Source organism: Megalobrama amblycephala, linkage group LG24 (assembly GCF_018812025.1).
Source record: "Megalobrama amblycephala isolate DHTTF-2021 linkage group LG24, ASM1881202v1, whole genome shotgun sequence".
Classification (NCBI taxonomy): domain Eukaryota; kingdom Metazoa; phylum Chordata; class Actinopteri; order Cypriniformes; family Xenocyprididae; genus Megalobrama; species Megalobrama amblycephala.
The window spans coordinates 12,253,814-12,274,173 of NC_063067.1; the positions used below are offsets into that span (position 1 = coordinate 12,253,814).

Genomic DNA, 20,360 nt, shown 5'->3' on the forward strand with positions numbered 1-20,360 from the left:
GATAATGGAGAAGTCGCTGGTGTATCCTAACTGTGGTAAAACTGGCATGGACTGAATCTCTTATACAGCATGTAGGCTATTATCAAATATTTAGAGAAGCTCAGATACAGCCCAGCCCCACTCTATATATTAGCCAATGTCAAGAGAGATCTGCACATGCTTGAGCAATCATTTAAAAAATTACAAATAATTACCAAATTGATTCTCTCCATAACCATACAGAAATTATTTTCAAGAAAATTGTGATTGTTGACACCTCTGATTTTTTAGCAGATATGGAGCTATGTAATATGTTAAAAATTACCTTTCTTGAAATATTGATTTCAGTACCTGCAGCATAAAAATAAAATTTCACCATATCTATTTTCCAGATGCATGTTATTGATCTTATTGTGAATGATTCATTTGTGTATACACTGCTCTTTTTTTCTGACAAACAAACTTCTCTCACGTTGCCATTATGGGGTAATGTTTGTAGAATTTTGAGGAAAAAAATAACTTGAATCCCTTTTGGAATGAGGCTGTAACATACCAAAATGTGGAAAAAGTGAAGCGCTGTGAATACTTTCTGGATGCACTGTATACGTCACAATATGGAAGAAAAGATCTGTCCATTTAATCATGATTTTAAAGTGTCTGCTAAGAAATTAAATAGTCCATAGCAAAAAAATAATACAGTAATATTAAAACAGAAGTCCTCTGTCATTTTCGCTATAATCAATAACCGAGATGCAAGATGGTTCCATTTGCATATCCACCTTATTTTGCAACGCCTAAGTATAGCTATTTTCTGTGAATGTGTGTGAACTTCCGATTCATTAGCCACTATATGTAAATAACTGGAACAGAATAACAAAATGCAGTAAATGGTAATTCGGCATGATGGTGCATTTTAAAGGTGTATTATGGGATCGAATGAGTGCACTGGATAATGTGCAGGGCTGCCCAGTATGGTTTTGAACACCTCTACTACAAATGGCTGTCCTCTCAAATAGTGCACCATATAAGGTATAGGGGGCGATTTCAGACACAGCTTAGGAAATATCAGAAGTATTCAATGTTAGTAAATCATTAAATATCAAGTGCAATAATCTGTTCAAGGTTATTATCATTAACTATTATATAATTTTTGTAATATGAATTAAAGCTGACATAAAAAAATATATATAAATATTAGGTAGAAAAATTAGTCTGGCTATCACCAGACCAAGCTCAATTTAAAATTGAACATTGGTCTGGGGAGTTTGCTATGTATTTCCTACTGCATAAGAGGCGTGATCAACGAGCATTAGTCACGCAATTGGATAGTCCTTCAACCAATCAGATCAACGATCCGGGTGACGTACTTAGCAGAGCGATGCGAAAACTCCAGGCAGGTTTACCGTGTGTCTCAATCAGCTCCCTAGTTCAGTAGTCAGGGCACTGATCAGGGAATCAGCCACATTCACTTGCATGATATACTGATTCACGACCTAGAGGAACTAGGGAGCTGATTGAGACGCAGGGTTAGTTTGTATTGGTTTGTAGCGTTGATCCGCGGTTTGCAGAAGCAGCAATGGCATCGAGCGATTTTTGCAGGTTGTGCAAAAAACATGAAAGTGATCGGTATTTACACCCACTCAAGCAATTTGTTTGCTAACTAAAGAAGTCATTCAGCATCGTCGAGAGTTTAAAAGGCGACTCTGATACTGTTCTGGTTCAGTGTAAATGAACGCAGAATATAGACCTTATTTACCAGAGAAACAAGCGCGCCGCCATCTTTATAAAATTGTCTTTGAACTTCCGTTTTGCGGTAGCTCTGTACATTTCTGTGGCATCGCTGTCAAAGAATAATTAGTTGGTTAAGTGGATTTACTTGTTGTAGAGTTAATGAAAGTTATCATGAGCATTGTTATGTTTAAAGCAGATGTCTTAACAAATGTCAGTAGGTCGGGAAGATTTTTAAACGAGCAGTTCATTCATAAATGTAATATCGCTGTGGAAATACAAACCGAAGTCAAAAGACAACGAGCGCAACGCTGAAAAGGGGCGGGGCTACATAAGGTCATGACAATCAAAAAGAATTCCAGTCAGCTCAGGCGGCGCGAGATTCAAGAAGCAGGGAGACGAAACATATAGAGCTTGGCAAACTACATCACTGCGCATTGCATTCTGGGTAGTCGCCGCCATGTTTTAGGTCACGCTCAGGAGCGTACAATGACAACAAATACAAATCACCAGATGAGAAAACGACTGTATTTACGTTAAAAAAAAATTGAGAGCTGCTTGCACTTGCTTAGAATAAATGGACTAATATTTGAATCTCTTGTGTTCATTCGATCGCCCAGTCGTGTGGCCAGGACACGACACGCATAGAAATCACACTGCCGCCTCCTATCGGACCACAAACAGGACCAAAGTGATTTCTATTGCAGTTTTTAATAACTAAATGGCACCGATATATCTGCCAGATAAAATAATAAACATAATATAGATTGATCTCAGCCAGCATATCATAGCCCTGATTTCTTCATGTTAAAGCATTAAGGGATAACATAAGAGCATGACCCTCTGTAATGCAGCTCTGAAATGAATTATATTGTGGAGTCGCTACACCAAGTCAGTTTTACTGGACCTAAATAGAATAAATACATAATTTCTTACCGAGACAAGCTGAACAATGAATCAGAGGTGTTGCTTTATGAACACGGAGAGTGATCGCAACGAGCTATATCACAAATGACAGTTCTAAACGTGTTTTCGTACATTATTAATGGCGTGAGCACTTACATATTTAAGTGGATCAGAAGTTATTAATCTGTAATAAATACAAATGACAAAGCCACGTTTTGGTCAAGTTTATTTTCATTGAGTTTCACTTTCACCATTGTGTCGTTTCTAAGTTGGAAGGCAGAAAATGATGGACATTCTAACGCATAATGTGAAAATGCATAACGTGGCTTAATTTACTAAAACAGTGTTATTAACAAACTAAACTTAGTATGCTTTATTAGTTTGGTGTTTACTATGTACAGAAAAGCAGATAAGCCCAGAATATGAACGCAACACATTATATACGCATTTTCCTCCCATAAAGAAAACGCTTAATGGACAGTGACTTAACCTGTAATAAGACGCATTTTGTTCATATTCTGGGCTCATCTGCTTTGCTGTACATATTTTCTATGGGAGGAAAGCGTTTAACGTGAAATTAAACGCGTTGCGTTCAAATTCTGGGCTATTAGTATGATGTTTACTTACATTACGCCACATTAAGCGTTTTAGAATGTCCCGAAAATGGGACAAAATGGCGCTTCATTTCACATCCGTTTTCCACGCTGGTCAGTATATGCAGATAGTTCATAACACAGCCAGCGTTCACCATTCTAATATGTTTTTAACTGTATAATATAAATTTTAACATCTTCCTCCACTATTTCCCAGTCTCTACTGTACTGACGGTGACCTAAAGTCCCAGAATGCAATGCGTCGCTGACGTCACGTTCCCAGACTCTATAGAGCAAATAATAAAAATATTAGGTGTGTTCGAGCTCATGCAGCGCCGCACAGACCGATCGGCGGCTGACTTGAAGCAGTGCATGCCGGTAAGAAATTTTGTCCGACTTGAGACAGCGCCGACACCATGTGACTGTGACGTATAGCTTCAAAGTACCACGAGAGCGATTCGAGATCAGCCACCTGAGGCAGCCAGCGCAGTTTCTCAAGAGGAGCTGCACGAGCTCTGATGACGACACAGCTGTTTCACGATTGGCCGGATTCACCGCATGACAAAGATCACGTGTGTTTCGTGTTTATTGTCACACCTTCAGTTCCAGTAATGCTCAAAAATCTGTGTTTTTATAACAGTTAAAGCTCTTTTCATGTAGTCGCGATGTTATATTGTGTCATGTTTATCAAAATAAAACTGATAAAAAACGTAGACCCCACTACATTGGCATTTAAATAATATATGCCTATGTTGAACTTTATTCTTGTAAAACAGACGCTGTAAGCAGTACATAAAGTATTGAATGAAAATGTCTCTGAAACATCAGTGTATTAGTCAAATATTGCATTTATTTCACTTCAGCTGTGATAAAGTATGCAAACGCAGCGCGAGCGTCGCTACGGGAAGCAGAAAGTGTCCGACTTCATGTCTCCGTTTTCAGCTCCTCCCCCGCCTGCACACGGCTACTCTCGCCGATCGGTTGCATCCAGCCGCAGCCGATGTCGAACACACCTATTGTTTACCATCAAGGGGCATTGAAGTAAAAAGAGTAGTGATGGGCAGATCGAGGCTTCATGAAACACTGAAGCAGTTGAATCAAATGTGCAGTAATGATTCGAGGCTTTGAAACAATCTGACACCCGTCTCCACGGTGACCCCTAGTGGTCAGAACAGTGCAAATGCAACAAAACTCAGGCCAAACATGCATTAAAAATACCCTTTAACAAATGTATTGCAAAATTTTTTATTCAAAGTAAAATCAATTAAATGGAATTAACTAATCATCTAATAAGATTAAATATAGTGTCTGTATAATATGTGTTCTTTTATCCATTTTAAAGGCTTGTTTCTCTGTTCCATGGCTCAAGCTAAACAGGCCAATAAGAGATTAATAACTACCATTATTCATTTTAATTATTCTAATGTATAATTAAAACATCTACAAATGTATAAAACTGATCGGAGATCAGGTAAAACCATAGGGTAAAGCCAGACACTTGTTCAGTAGTTCTCAGTGAATCTGCATGATTCATGGGTTCACTTTATCATCGCCCTCTACCGGTGAACCATTGAAATTTCAAACTGTTTTGAAAATGTTTCGAAACAGTGATGAAGCCTCGTTTACTAAAATCACGTGACTTTGGCAGTTTGATACACGCTCCGAATCACTGATTCGAAACTAAAGATTCATGAAGCTTCGGAGCTTCATGAAGCAGTGTTTCGAAATCGGCCATCACTATAAAAGAGTCCTGTACTCACATCGTGGAGCAAACCACCAAAATAACAGCAGAGAATCATTGTGTGTCATTAATCGTTGTTTGTAATCTTCCTATGAAGAGACTGTCGGATCAACGCTCTGCTACATTTCTCTCAGATAAGGTAAATGCTTAACACAATCGGCGTCACTGTGATTGTGCATTGTTATTTTGGAGTGACGGTCGTGCGAGAGACGGGTAGATCAGAGTTTGAAAGCTGCTTGCCGTCGCTTCTCTATCGTCTTCGTGTTATACCCGCCAATAGCGAGCAAGGTGGATAAGCCGGTCTGTGATTGGTTCCCACAAAAGTGTAACAGCGCAGCAGAAATGAATGCACGGGTTTCCAGACTGAGTTGCCGAGCGAAATCAAATCGCCGGCAGATCAGGCTGGGTTTACCCAGACTATAGAAAAATTAAACTAAATTAAAATTAGAAGTGTTGCATTGGCAACTTAATTAAATCGAAGCACTAAACCTATTAACTAAATAAAAAGTAAACTAATAAAGACATAAAATGACTTAAAATTAAACTAAAATCCAGTTGAAGTTAAAATCCAACTTCCACACCTGTAAGACCTTCATTCATCTTCGAACACAAATTAAAATATTTTTGATGAAATCCAAGAGGTATATAGAGGTCCATAGACAGCAATATAATAACCACTTTCAAGGTTCAGAAAGGTACTAAAGACAACGTTAAAACAGTCAATGTGACTGCAGTGGTTCAACCTTAATTTTATAAAGCGACAAGAATACTTGTTGTGCGCAAAAACAAAAAAAAATAATGACTTTATTCAACAATCTGTTCTCTTCCCTGTCATTAACCTTATGCAGTTCAGTGAAGGCTTCCGTGTTTACGTCCGAATGTCAGCTCATTATTGGCCAAAGCTGATCACGTAGCAGCACAACGCATGCATGCGATTCTGACGCAGGAGCCGGACAATAATGAGTAGGTGTTCTGATGTAGAACCTGGAAGTGCTGAACATAAACAACGTATGAGAATGATACAAAAGAGAAGATATTGTTGAATAAAGTCGTTATTTTTGTTTTGTTTTTGCGCACAAAAAGTATTCTTGTAGCTTTGTAAAATTAAAGTCGAACCACTGCAGTCACGTCGACTTTTTTAACAATGTCTTTGGTACCTTTCTGGACCTTGAAAGTGCTGTCAAGTCATATACCCCTTGAATTTCATCAAAAATATCTTAATTTGTGTTCCAAAGATGAACGAAGGTCTTATGGGTGTGGAATGACATGAGGGTGAGTAATTAATGACAGAATTTTCATTTTTGGATGAACTAACCCTTTTAATGACAACTATAATAGTATATAAAAAATACTAATATAACACTTAATCTGACAGGTAATCACTTTATTGAATTCAGCTGATATGCTGAAAATTATAACTACATGTTCAAATTGAGAACTACATATACAAAGATTAAAAGGCACTTATTCCCCAGTATTCAAAGGCACCGTGTGAAATAGCAATAAATGTGCAGGTTGTGGCTTGTGTCCTGTAAATTTTGGCCAACTAGGTGCATGTGACTACATACAGTGAAAAGTGAATAAAGAGAAATGAGATTATGACATAATACATAAATCCAGGAAAATACTATAAGTTTATACATATACATACAGTATATTATACATATAAATCATGCCTTAAAAATACATAATAGATGTAATGTACAGTAATAACTTTGTATTAAGAACTCATGTGCTTTGTTGGGAGAAAGAGGAAAAAAATCCCTTGTAAAAACACTTCACAGTACATTTGCCATTTTGGTCACTAGTTAATAAACTGCTGTATCCTCGCTTCCCCTGAGCTACAGATCTCATTTCTATTTAAATGAACATGAGATATCTGCGGCAGCAGAATGAAAACAGATTTGGAAGACAGAAAGCCTTTCGCCTAAAGTGCTGAGCTAAACCTGTAACAGAAAGTGCGTTTGTGTTCCATGCTCTGAGGGTTTTGTGCATGTGACCGCAGTCCCCTGTAATCCGTGAAGGCGCTTGGTCAAACAAGAAGGCTGAGTGTAAGGCTCTGATGTAACTCAAACAACCACAGAGCTTTCATTATCGGTATCATCCAGCCTTGTGCGTTCAAATGCAGGATCATAGTATCTCTTACTCCTCGCTGTTCTCCAAGGTTCGGGGGCTGGTGTTTTCCTCCCTTTGTGAAGGCGTATGTGCATTTGCCCTGTTCTGAGACACTGATTCTGAGCTCCAGTGTCTGTCCTGACCTTTGCAGCACAGCAGAGCCACCAGTCGTGAACGAATCGAGGGAGTTAACAGCACAAACATGATGCAGTTCGCAGCTCCTTGAAAGGTGTTTCCAATTCCCTATTAAAAAAATTAAATCAGAATTATTGGCTTGCCAAATGCAGTAAGGGCGAGTATGGATAAATTACTTTGATGAAGCACACAAATAAACTGCATGACGCTTAGGAGAATTGGACTTCAGGTGGAAGAAAATTAAGTTCATTTTGGGCTAACTAAGTGGAACCAGGTGACTCACGTGCAAGGTCACCAGTACTGGGTTGTGCCCTGCAGAGGAGCCAGCCAGCAGGAGCAGGAAGCGGATGGTGCTCCACACGCGGAGCATGATGAAGATGATGGGGATGAGGGTGAGCTTCCTGTCCGCCATGGAAGACAGCGAGTGAGAGACGGGGCTGCTGGTCAGGATGGGACGGTACTCAGAAAGGGCTGCATGCTTAAAAATATCACAGAGAAAATAAAAAGCTCATTTAAAATAAAAACTTACACATGACTTATGCATATGGTTGCATACAGTAACATTAAGAAATTAACATTTTTATTCAGCAAGGATGCGTTAAACTGATTAAAAGTGACAAGATTTCTATTTCAAATAAATGCTGTTCTTCTGAATTCTCTATTCATCATAGAATCCTAAAGAAAATGTCACAATTTCTACAAAAATAATAAGCAGCACAACTGTTTTGACATTGAAAATAATAAGAAATGTTTCTTGAGCAGCAAATCAGCATATTAGAATGATTTCTGAAGGATCATGTGACATTGAAGACTGGAGTAATGATGCTGAAAATTCAGCGTTGCCATCTTGCATACTAAAATAGAAAACTTTACTTTAGTTACTTTAAATTGTAGTAATTTTTCCACAGTATTAATGTTTTTACTGTATTTTTCATCAAATAAAAACGTATTTTAAAAACATTAAAAATCTTACCGACACCAACTTTACCAACCGTATGACAGAATTTTTGTTTTTAGCTGACATGTCAATTTAAAAATGTATTGAAAGTGGCTGGCAAACCTCAAAACCTCCTAACTTTTTCATTTTTCCTTTGCAAGGAAACAGCACAACCACACACCCCCATCACTATTTGTGGTTTGCAGAATGCAGTTTTGTTACAATGACAAGAATGTCAGCCAGTCTTTAAAATTATTTGCATATTTAATTCCAACGAAGAACTTTACTGGTTTCCCAACTTTGATGACCTTTTAAGATTTTATTAATTTCCATGGCATTTCCAGGCCTAGAAATCCCTATTTTATGATATTATTATATTTCTCAGATACATTAACTCACCTATTGCACACACTAAAGAGTTTATGAAAATGTCACGTAAAACTCTGCTAAGCATAATGTTAAACTGTCTGTTATGAGCAGCGGTGGACTTACTGCTCTTTTAATGTGTATCTTAATAAGGATGTACAGGACTGGCAGTGTGGCATAGGCAATGAACTCCCAGATCTTTCCCGTGAGCAGCATCCACAGCACATGGTCTTCAGCCTGGATGTTCACCCAGCACCAGCCTACAGACACTTCAGAGGCATCATAGCCGATCTTGTGCAGAGACAGGGCTGCCACAGTGATGGCTAAAGGAACGCCCCAGCTGACACAAACCACAAATCACAAGATCAGAAAGGAAACAGACATCTACAGGGTAAACAAGTGAGTTCATGAGAACCAGCCTTATCAAACAAAATCTATTTTATAGTGTTTGTAGATCACTGACAGCCTAAAATCCCTTTTCTTCATGAAGCTAAAGGAATATGATTCTTAAGGAAAAATATTATAAAAGGAATATAAATAATCTCCTGATTACATGTAAATTGAATTAAAAGTTAAGCATGATATATGCACATGGACATTTTATTTCTTCAACTTTTAGATATTAGACTATATAATTTCCATATCAAATTTTCAAATTCATTTTTAAAAGTACAAATATTAGATATCACAACTGAATGTATTAAATAGTATTAGGCTACATTAAAACGTCAACTACACGTAAACTAAACTCTGCGACTGCAAAAGGTAAATAAAGTATGTTAAAATGAATAATTATTGCATGTTCAATAAATATTAAAGGATTAGTTCACTTTCAAAAAAAAAAATTCCTGATAATTTACTCACCCCCATGTCATCCAAGATGTTCATATCTTTCTTTCTTCAGTTGAAAAGAAATTAAGGTTTTTGATGAAAACATTCCAGGATTAGGTCAAAATTGATTGAGGTTGAAGGTCAAAATTACAGTTTCAGTGCAGCTTCAAAGGGCTTTAAACGAAAACCAGACGAGGAATAAGGGTTTTATCTAGCGAAACGATTGGTCATTTTCGAAAAAAAATGTAAATGTATATGCTTTATATAAACAAACGATCACCTTGCACATGCTTCCGCCAAAACCGCACTTTCGTATTCTTCAAAAAGCTTACGCCGTATGTCCTACGCCTTCCCTATTCTACTAACGGAATGAACCAGTTCCATTTTTTCCGTAAGTAGAATAGGGAAGGTGTAGGACATACAGCGTAACTTTTTGAAGAATATGAAAGTGCAGTTTTGGCGGAAGCACATGCAAGGTGATCATTTGTGTTTATAAAGCACACAGTTGTATTTTTTTCTGAAAATGACTGATCGTTTCACTAGATAAGACCCTTATTCCTCGTCTGGTATCATTTAAAGCTCTTTGAAGCTGTAATTTTGACCTTCAACAGTGGTGTCCATTGAAGTCCACTATAAGGAGAATAATCCTGGAATGTTTTCATCAAAAACCTTAATTTCTTTTCTACTGAAGAAAGAAAGCAAGACATGAACATCTTGGATGACATGGGGGTGAGTAAATTACCAGGAAAATTTTATTTGAAAGTGAACTAATCCTTTAATACATAAATACGAAGAATTAAGATTGAATGCAAAGATGTGGTTAAGAAATTCATTTAATTGACGCTATAAGCAACCCTGGAAAGGGATTTCACATTTTCCCAGACTATTAAAGTGAATGGTGACTCAGTCACTCTTCAAACATTTGCTTTTGTGTTCCACTGAATAAAAAAATCATACAGGTTTGGAACATCATAATGATGGTGAGTAAATTTTGACAGAATTTTGAGGGATTTTTTTTTTTTTTTTTGGTTAACTGTTCCTTTAAGACTTTCCTTACAGTGAAGAAATGCTATGCTTTGAAGAGTTTACCTGATGAGATGAAAATACAGCACCAAGTTGTCGGCCTGTCTCAGGCTGGACTTCACAATAAAAACGTATAAGTAGATGGCAATAGCCACGGTCCAGAAGAATGAGCTGGTGTTCGCGAATGTGGAAATTGCTCCTTGCGCAATACAATCCGCAGAATCAGAGTCAAAAATCCGCACAACTCCGTAAAAGTACGAAAGTGCAGACAGAAGGTCAGAGACAGACAGATACACGAGCAGTTTTCTCGGTGTAGTTCTCAGATCGAGCCAATGTACATATGTGCATATGATTAAAAGTGACCCAAAAAACGAAAGTATACATGATGCCAGGATAACAACCTGTTCGTAAACATACACGTCGGTCCGGTTCGTCTCGGCCATAGTTTTCCCGTAAAATCTACCGGCGCCTCGTTTGTGTGTTTATGTTTGTTAAAGTTTAGTCTTATTTAAACTATCGAATCCTCTTGTAAATAAAGGTATTTCCAGTCCACCTTTCACCTGACGAAGCATTACACCGAAAACAAGACGGGCTTTAAGATCCAGTGGTGTAAAAGACTTTATAAAAGCCAGTCCAACAGCTTCTTCAAAACAGCTGAGGCAGTGAAACAATGTCTTGGCAATAACAACAAATCAAAACATGTTGCAATTTGTCGGCATTCTTCTTACTAATCCCGATTGTCTTTAAAAAACAACCATACGTACCCCAGCCTTTAAAATCTAAGCTCACTCAGATTTGTTTTTGCGCTTTACTGTTTGAGAAGGTGAAATGCTAAGGACTTGATTCATTAAGTGATTCGAATCCTTTGAAACAATTCACTAAAAAGATTCATACAGAACGGTTCACTGATTCGTTTAGTGACTCTTTCTTTTGGTTTCACCGTCACTACAGCAGACACGAGGTGAGTGTGGATTCGAGTCATGGAAGGAACCATTCGTTCGCTAAAAAACACCGAAACAAGTATTGTGCTTTATTAAAAGGGTGAATGTTTAATCTTTTCCCTCACAAATGACGATAAAGCAGAGCTATTGTTTTTTTTCTCACAAGATTTGATTCGTTCATTTCAAAGATTCATTCCGGAACACCACTAGAAAGCAGTTGAGTGAGCAAATATTCCAAACATCCTTGTCAGCCAAAATTGTCATTCATCCAATAGGCTATTATTTATTAGTGATTGATCTAGTTCATTTTAAACAACTGCATTCCAGCATTCCAACAGGAACTGTGAGAGAATTATGCAATACTATTATGTGCAAGCAATGCGGCATTGCAAATGTGTCTGTAATTATTGACAGTAGGCTATCTGCAATCATCATAATGCACCATTAGATGGCGTAATATGAACTTCCATCAAGCTTCAAGATCTTGGTCATTTTCTCTTTTCTTTTCTTTTCTTTTCTTTTCTTTTCTTTTCTTTTCTTTTCTTTTCTTTTCTTTTCTTTTCTTTTCTTTTCTTTGTGAAACATTTTTGTAACGTAATCAAGCTTATTCTTGCATTGCATTAACCTGCATTGAATTAAACTCATTGTAGGCCTATCAGTTTTTGGAGCTGTCTTGCTGGAATATTTGGAGTGAGGTGCCACTTTTGTCAAAAAACAGTATCCCATATTTCAGTTTCCAGCATGATTTATGTGCCCATTGGTCTACTATTTAGGCCAGGATTAATTTGAGGAAGATGCATCTCCTTTCATCTCACTGTCACAAATAGAGCAAAGATGTTTAAGCTCCCAGAGAACGGCAGCATTCTGTACCAATGTGCTGCATCATTTGATTTCCAGCAGAGAAAAAGAGAGGAGAAAATCAATGCTTTGCTTGATCCTCCATTAAAGGCAACCCTTAGTTTTCTTCTCATCACCTTTGTGAGCTGTGCATTCAGAGTATTATTAAGAGGAATTTCAGTGTTTCTCGTTCTCATTACTCCAGGTGAGTGTATTCTTTTTTGCTCTTAACTATACTCTTAAACTTGACAGACATCACCAACATAAATATGACATCGGCTCTCTGCATTCTCCTGCCATGCATCCATAATTAATTATATGAATTCCTAAATTCTGCCCATAAGGTGTAAAGATGCAGCCTAAACTTTGTTGACAGTGAGCGGAAATGATGAGGCTTTCAGCAGAGGGCAAAGATATATTCAGTGTTGGGGCTAACGCATTACAAGTAACTTGAGTTACGTAATCAGATTACTTTTTCAAGTAACTAGTAAAGTAACACATTTTAAAATTTACAACAAAATATCCAAGTTATTGTTTCAAATAAGTAACACAAGTTACTTTTTCACATTTATTGACTGACACCTCTCCTGTGTCAATGTTGAGAGTAATAAAGTGCAGAGGTGATGTGTGCGCTGTGTGAACATGATGGTTATTGTAGTTCTAGACTAAATGTGAACATGCATTTACTTACCTCACTTGCACAAAAACATTCAGTATTCCTCAAAATGAATAAAAAGTCAAATGCAATCTCAGAATTTTACACAAACCTGTAATAATTAAATATGTTAAATTACACAAATATACTTTATGTATTTAATCTCACTTTATTAACTGTCTGTTGATCTTTAATTACCTAATTCAACCTTAATAACAAGCAAAAATTACTTTAAATTTGATTTAGAAATAAGAGTGTTGAGCTTCCTTTTCTTGTATCCTATTCCTCTTCTTTAATCCAGAATGGCAGCATATCTGAAAGGTTTGTTTGAGCTGCACCCTCTACTGTACAGGCGTAAATATAAATTTCCTTCAGCCTGAGGCTTATTTCACTTTTGGTGTTTAAAGGCCTTTACATTTGTCAAAAATAGAACTCTTTTTGTTGTTATTAAAAAACAGACAAGCAAGCCCAGCCCAAGTGAGAAAAAGTAATGAAGAAGTAATGTAACACATTACTTTTCATAAAAAGTAACTAAGTAATGCAATATTTAGGGAGTAATGCAATATTGTAATGCATTACTTTTAAAAGTAACGCTGGTTATATTCTAAATGTGTTGAATAATATATATTACCACATTAAAAAACATATTTTATATGTAGTGTGATTCAATGTAAAACATATTTAAGAGGGACTTTTCTATTTTGTATTATGATATGTGCATGTCTGAATGACATCAGGAGGTCTGGTTAACAAGGCGAGTACAGTTTCGATCGGTTATCACAGATAATATATGCAAATAAAATTCTGGAGCCACTGCCATAATACAATTCAGACTCAAGAGTTAAACAAATTCAAAATACTTACTGTCTATATTAATCATACAGCAGAAACAACATGATACGTTTGCTATGGAGTTTGCCCCATGTGTCATGCACATTGCTTTGTGCATAAAAATGTGATTGACAGTGTCTGTGACATTAAGATCCAATCCAGCAAGTAAGTATAAAGACATATATCTGAGATTATCCATACAGTTCATTTGAAATCAGCATTGCTCTTTGCTCCAACATACCTTTTAAATTAACATTTGTGATATTGAATTTGTGCAGGCTACACTGTTGCATTACATTGTAAACACACTTTTATGGTATAATTTAAAACGAAGTGCTTTAATATGTTGTGAAAGACCTTACTAAATTGACTTCCAGCTTTCTGGACAAGTTCAGACTTATTGCCACACTTGATGCAATTACATCAAAACCTCAAGTGAGTTACGAGCATTTCATTCACCTGCGCAAACCGCCCTTTTGATGATCAACAACTGAAACCAAATCACTAATGAAATTCCCTGAAAATGAAACTTGACTTAACACACATGAATCGCTTTAAAGGTAATACTAAACAGAAAGCAGAAATAGGGAAATAACACAACATGACGACATTTTAAAAACTCTTTTTTTGTTGTTTTTTATTGTTGTTTGGAAAAATGAAAAAAAATTATCATTAAAAAACAGTCTATTAAATATAAATTTGAATAAATATTAATACAAATATTAAAAAATATATTTTTAAAATTGTTATTAAATAATTACATTCTACATATTTGTGTATTTATATATTTTTATTTTCAAAAAATATTCTCGACATTTTTTTCTAACCAGAATGATAAGTATTTTCGTTCATCATTGATGATAATGTATATTTTCGTCCATTACCAAACTTCATAAAGAACATATTACAACACAATGTCATCTGAATATGTCATCATATAGTCCAAGTATAAACAGGTCACACCATGTAATGGCAATACTGAAATCTGGTCAGCTGATATTCACAATAACACATGACTAAATCACTCCTGATCTCATGGAAGAGAAAGAAAAAAAAATTATTTAATCTAAACTATGACAATAACATCATGGAAAGAATGACCAAAGATACTGTAACCATGAATCAGTCTTTCACTTGAAACGCTCATGAAATCAGTCGCTGTACGTGATCAAGCGGCAGTGACAAAAACAAAAGCTCACACTCACAATTAGAAGAATGAATGGGAAGAGAAGCCTGGTAATATGTACAGACTGAGGTTCTCTTTTCTTGTCTCTCTCCAGGCTCAAAGTGCGGGTGGGCAGCTGAGTGCGTGAGCGGGGTCGGATAGATGGGCCTCCCAAGGTGACGAGTTTCTGCGGCAGTATACTTGCTGATTGCTTCGTTCTCACTCCACACAACAACCAGCTAAGACACTGCCAAAGAACCACTCACAGCAGCGCCCTTCCATCGCTCGCTCGCTCTCCTTCCATCACTTCAGCATCTCTCGCCATCATCCGTCGGTGACTGTAAAGGCTCCTCGGATATATATGACTCTCCCGTCTGCTGCAGGTGAGCTCTGGACACTTTAATACTCTGCTCATGGAATGTCCAGAGTTCTTGTATGACAGCCAGGGACAGAGGTAGATTTCCCCTTACCGAATAAGCCTTTGTTCTGCTTTCACTTTCCAAGAGATGACAGTAGGAGAAAGGTCGCCTGAAAACACAGAAAACATCTCATACTTCCAGTTTATTACACCTCACCACTGCTGAATAGGAAAACAGAACTGTGTGACATAAAACAGGGAATGACGACATTCAAAAACATTGTGTTTTCCAGTGAAAAAAAATTAAAATAAACAACAAAAATAGAATATTATTATAAATGTATAATAAAAAAGGTTAAAAAAATCCCCCCTCTTTTACAAAAAATACAGTAATATAGTGAATGTTATTACAATTTAAAATAACTGTTTTTATTTTAATATATTTTAAAATATAATTTATTCCTGTGATTACTCCAGTCTTCAGTGTCACATGATCCTTCAAAAATCATTCTAATATGCTGGTTTGATGCTCAATTAGCAGCTGTGATGCTTAATATTTTTTCTTTGATTTATTTAAATGATTTCTAATGAATTTAACACATCCTTTCTGTTTAAAATAATTTTAAAAATGTCTAAAATATTTATTTTATAATAATATTTTTTAGTGGAAATATATAAACAATGGAAGACAAAAGTACCGATTAAGAAATAGATTTTTTTTTAAAACCAAATTAAACCAAAGTACAAAGGGACAATGACGACTGTATTACTAAGGGTAGAAAGTACCAAAAATCACAGTTATCTGTGATGTCATTTCATCAGAGCTGCGTGACTTCCAGGTTAGCATTCAATGAAAAGCTATGACAGAACCCTTACAGAACACTTACCTTCAATAATCAGAAGATAGATGAAAAAAAGCCCTGAGGGTACACTGACGTAGCTCTCTTCCTACACTTTACGACAGTAACGCTAGCTTGCTAATACTCCTTCCAATGTAAACAAGCCTGCAAAGCTTACAAGAGAAAGACTCTATCCTCAAAAAAAAAAGAGTTTGAGAGACCGCCACACCTCGGGGAGGGGAGAGCACACCTTCCTTTATTACTTATATGAACTATGCTCACCCTCTACACCGCAAATAGAGCCGTGACTCACTTATTCTCAAATAAACGCTGAATCTAGGTTCAAAGGGTTCAGCCTATATTTGCCAGTAAGAAACTCTGAGAACAGATGTGTGTGAAAGAGCAAGATCGCTCGCATGAGTGTGTCATATGTTTATGAGTTAGATGACTGAAGGGGGTTGGTCCGGTCCCTGATTTGTTGTTCACCTACAGAAGCAGTGTGAAGGCCCTATCTGTTGGTATTCCCCACAGTGCAGCTATTTTGGGCAGACAGCCTCTCTCTTAAGGGCTCTGCCAGAGAAGAAGGGCCTCTGCTCACTTAGCAAGAAGGCTTAGAACAGAGTGGGAGAGAGTTAGCGTGTGCGTGGGAGAGCGGAAGAGTGAGGAAGAGAAAGTGGAGGCACAATTAAAGAGAAATAAAAAGTGAAAGAGAGAAAGAAAGTGATGAAAAAAACGGTTGTGTGGCTGCGGGTGACAGTTAAATCAGATCAGGGTCTCGAAATGCGGTAGAAGCGCTTGCGGCAATAGATGTGCGCAACACCAGGCTTAGTCACTGTCATCAGACGCTCGAAATCCCATACTCAAGCAATACAGGGCATTGTGACCCAGATGAGGTGGATGGGCGTCCTTTTGTACCACTCTTTTTTCTGTGCTGTTTGGTGACGTGTTATGGCATGTCATAAGTCCACAGAGCACAGTTGTCAAGCGCACGCATGCACGTTATCCCTTGAAATGAGCATTTGCCTATGAAAACAGGTTGAGGTCAGGAGAGGGCTAAGTAGCGCATGTGATATTATCTTCATTCCCTACTCTTCAGTCTGAGCGAGAGGCACCAGTAAAGCCTTTTTACAGCAACTGCTGATACAATATTCCGTTGCGTTCGCAGCGTTATCTGAGTCTGAGCAAACACACCTGTAATTATGAGACTATTTCAGTAACAGCCCTTCGCTGACTGCTACAGTACATCACATGAATGCTGACATCACCGCAGGACCAAGGAGGGGGCAGAAACAGGGTGAGGCTTTCCTAGAAGAAACTTCAAGCAGCTTCTTTTACTTATACAATTCACCCAAACTGTTAACAAATTATGAAATTAATATATATATTTATATATATTTGGGGGATTTCTTTGACTGGTTTCCAAGGAAGAACAAACAGTAAATGGAAAGTTTCACCAAATTTGTAGAACCAATAAATAAATAAATTCTTAATGCGTATTTTATGATATGCTGATATAAATTTAATGTGTGTGTGTGTGTGTATATGTATCATAAATCTTCATATAATTGTAATTATAATTTCTTAATTTTTTATTAAACATTTTTCTATTTTTTAAACAATAAAAAATGTAAGATATATAAATATATAATTGTATGTCAAATATATTTTAATATTTTCTGTGTGTGTGTATATATATATATATATCATAAATCTTCATATAATTGTAATTATAATTTCTTAATTTTTTATTAAACATTTTTCATTTATTTTTAAAACAATAAAAAATTCAAGATATATAAATATATATTTGTATGTAAAATATATTTTAAAATTTTCTGTGTGTGTATATATATATATATATATATATATATATATATATATACATACATACATATATATAAGAAATAATATCTAATAAGTATAAATGGACACATTTATAAACATGCACACATACATACAAGCATATATATATATATATATATATATATATATATATATATATATATATATATATATATATATATATGCTTATGTTTTTTACAGTATATTGTTTAAGCATTACATTATGTTAGATTAAAACAAGAAAAATTCAAGACTTAAGCCTTTTGCAAACATCTTATGTGAGTTTGTTTAATTGTTACTTTAAGGATTTTATTTTAAAAAATTTAAAGTTTAAAAAAAGATGTTATTTAAAGTTTTTAAATAATCTACAAAGTATTAAGTACTGAAATACAAGACAAAAATACAGATGATAAAGATTATAAAATATGAAGCCCATCAGACTGTACATCATAATTTCTGTTTTTGTCTGAGTGTTGACAACCTGTCAGTCCTGCTTGGCTGCCTTTTTATTTACTGGATGTGTATACTGCGTCAAACGTAGGTGTTTTGCGCGATATAACTTGACAGGATGCATGCTAAATGACATCCCCAGCACTGGTATGTATTATCATATTAAAGGCTTTGAATTCTATCAGCCAAAAATGTCATTAGACCACATCTGAAGGCTGCTTTGAGGAAATCTGATCACCTCTTTGGACAGACAAAGATAAACACACGCACCCATGGATGAGCACACACACAGCTGTCTGACAGCGGTCTTTAGAAAAAGAGAAACGCTACATGTATGCCACCCAAACCAGCACAGATGTAATAAAATCATTATATCACATGCAGCGCCTTGTAAAAGCATTCAGACCCTCACACAGCCCCACACACACTTGTACACAAACACACGCCTCGTGATCTGGTTTCTGCTGCAGTTGCTAAATTGCAGTGTTGTGTCCCTGTGTCTGTCTCGTGAGGCCGACGGCTTGCTGAGGCCACATGATGGCAGGAATTCCTGGCTGCTTTGGGCCTGATGTAATCTCTAATACAGGCTTTCAGGAAGCAGGGGAAAAACATACGCGCATACACACACACGCCCCCCTGCCAGCTGGCACTGCCGTGTGCCTGTACGACTCTGACATACTTCAGAACCAAGAAACACAGGCGCTGCATTAAGGATTCATGAGTAAATCCATGAGTTAATAACAAAATTAAAATGTTCGGGTTAAATATGCATTTTTAGATTTCTAAAAAACAAGTCTTTCGACATTTTGGCAACGTACAGTATGTCAAAAAATATGTCGAATGCAACTACACTTAGAACTGAAACTAATTTAAGAAAGAAAACTGTATATCAACAAGGACAGTTAAAATTTTGAATAACTAGAATCAGACACTCACCTTACTGCTGACTCCAGGTCTCTCATCGTCTCCAGGACATCTGGATACACTTCTGTAAAAAAAAAAAAAAAGAAGCACTTTGTTTTTACCACCGTCTGCACTGTTGTTTTCTCGCCCTCTTTCTCCCACGGTTGTCACTTTGTCTATAGTACAACAGTCAATTCAATTCAATTCCTCGGACTTAATCATCTTAAAGGGAAAGTACTGCTAAATGTCACTGGCAAAACTTCTCAACTATTACTGTGCCAGCAAGCTTCCCTTTGTGATTTTAGTTGAGTAGTTGGTATTTCACTGTTAGAAATAATATGATAAAAATAGATTTTTTATTATTATTATTATTTTTTTACATTAAACAGGGTGAGTTAAGTCACTGGAAACCACAGATTGAGTTTAGCTTACAATCAATAAATAAATACAAATAAATAAATTAATAAAGTTGCTATTAGGGTTAGAAATTAATTTTTCCACTACAGGGCAATACTTTAAGAGCCTATATTCTTCAAATCATATAAAATGGTCATTATTTTATGTCTAAGGATGTATTCACACTAGGCATGTTTGTTTCAATTAAAACGAACTCTGGTGCGATTGCTCTGTTAGTTCAGCCATCCGAACCCTGGTGCGCACCAAACAAGCGGACCGAGACCCCTGGAAAGGTGGGTTTTGACCTGGTTCCAAATGAACTCAATTGAAATATAAACCCAACATGGACCAAAGACATCTAAACGAACCAAAAACAGGACGTGATTTCACCAAATGCGACCCTAAAAAGGACAGAATGCTGAAGCATACCTGTTTTTTCTCATCATAGGAGCTACGTTGCCCATTAGAGTTTGGTACAGGCGTCAGAAATGCTGTCTCCTTGCAGCAGATCTCTGTTTGTGTGCAACGGAGGAATTCCTGGAGCTGTTTTGTCTCCTTTACACATTTTATAAACTCTTCACGAGTTCTCAGCTGGCAAAATGCCATCATACGTACGCACATACATCGAGCGTATTTAGCCCAGAACACAACATTGTTTTGGATGTTTGGTTCCGTCGCAAAATATACTTTTTTTGTATCTTAAAAATGACAGTGTGAACGTTGAGCGAACCAGGACTAAATGTATTAATTTCTTTTTATGGTCCGGACCAAAAGAACCAAGAGAACCGA

The 20,360-nt window shown here is 36.6% G+C and overlaps 1 protein-coding gene across 1 annotated transcript; it reads right to left on the reverse strand.

Moving 5' to 3' along the window:
• Positions 1-6,316: 6,316 nt before the first annotated feature.
• gpr157 (G protein-coupled receptor 157) lies at positions 6,317-11,266 on the reverse strand. The gene is made up of 4 exons (XM_048178460.1): positions 10,421-11,266; positions 8,627-8,840; positions 7,481-7,675; positions 6,317-7,305 (listed from the first exon to the last, which is right to left on the reverse strand). Exons 1-4 carry the CDS (start codon positions 10,795-10,797, stop codon positions 7,090-7,092), a joined length of 1,002 nt encoding a protein of 333 aa, XP_048034417.1. The 5' UTR covers positions 10,798-11,266; the 3' UTR covers positions 6,317-7,089.
• Between the last annotated feature and the right edge of the window lie 9,094 nt (positions 11,267-20,360).

Coding starts and splice junctions, on each gene's coding strand:
- gpr157 (XM_048178460.1), bottom strand. CDS start 10,797: ATGGCCGAGACGAACCGGACCGACGTGTATGTTTACGAACAGGTTGTT. Junction 8,841..10,420: donor CTGTATTTTCATCTCATCAG/GTAAACTCTTCA, acceptor GGTTTGTGTCAG/CTGGGGCGTTCCTTTAGCCA. Junction 7,676..8,626: donor AGATACACATTAAAAGAGCA/GTAAGTCCACCG, acceptor GATATTTTTAAG/CATGCAGCCCTTTCTGAGTA.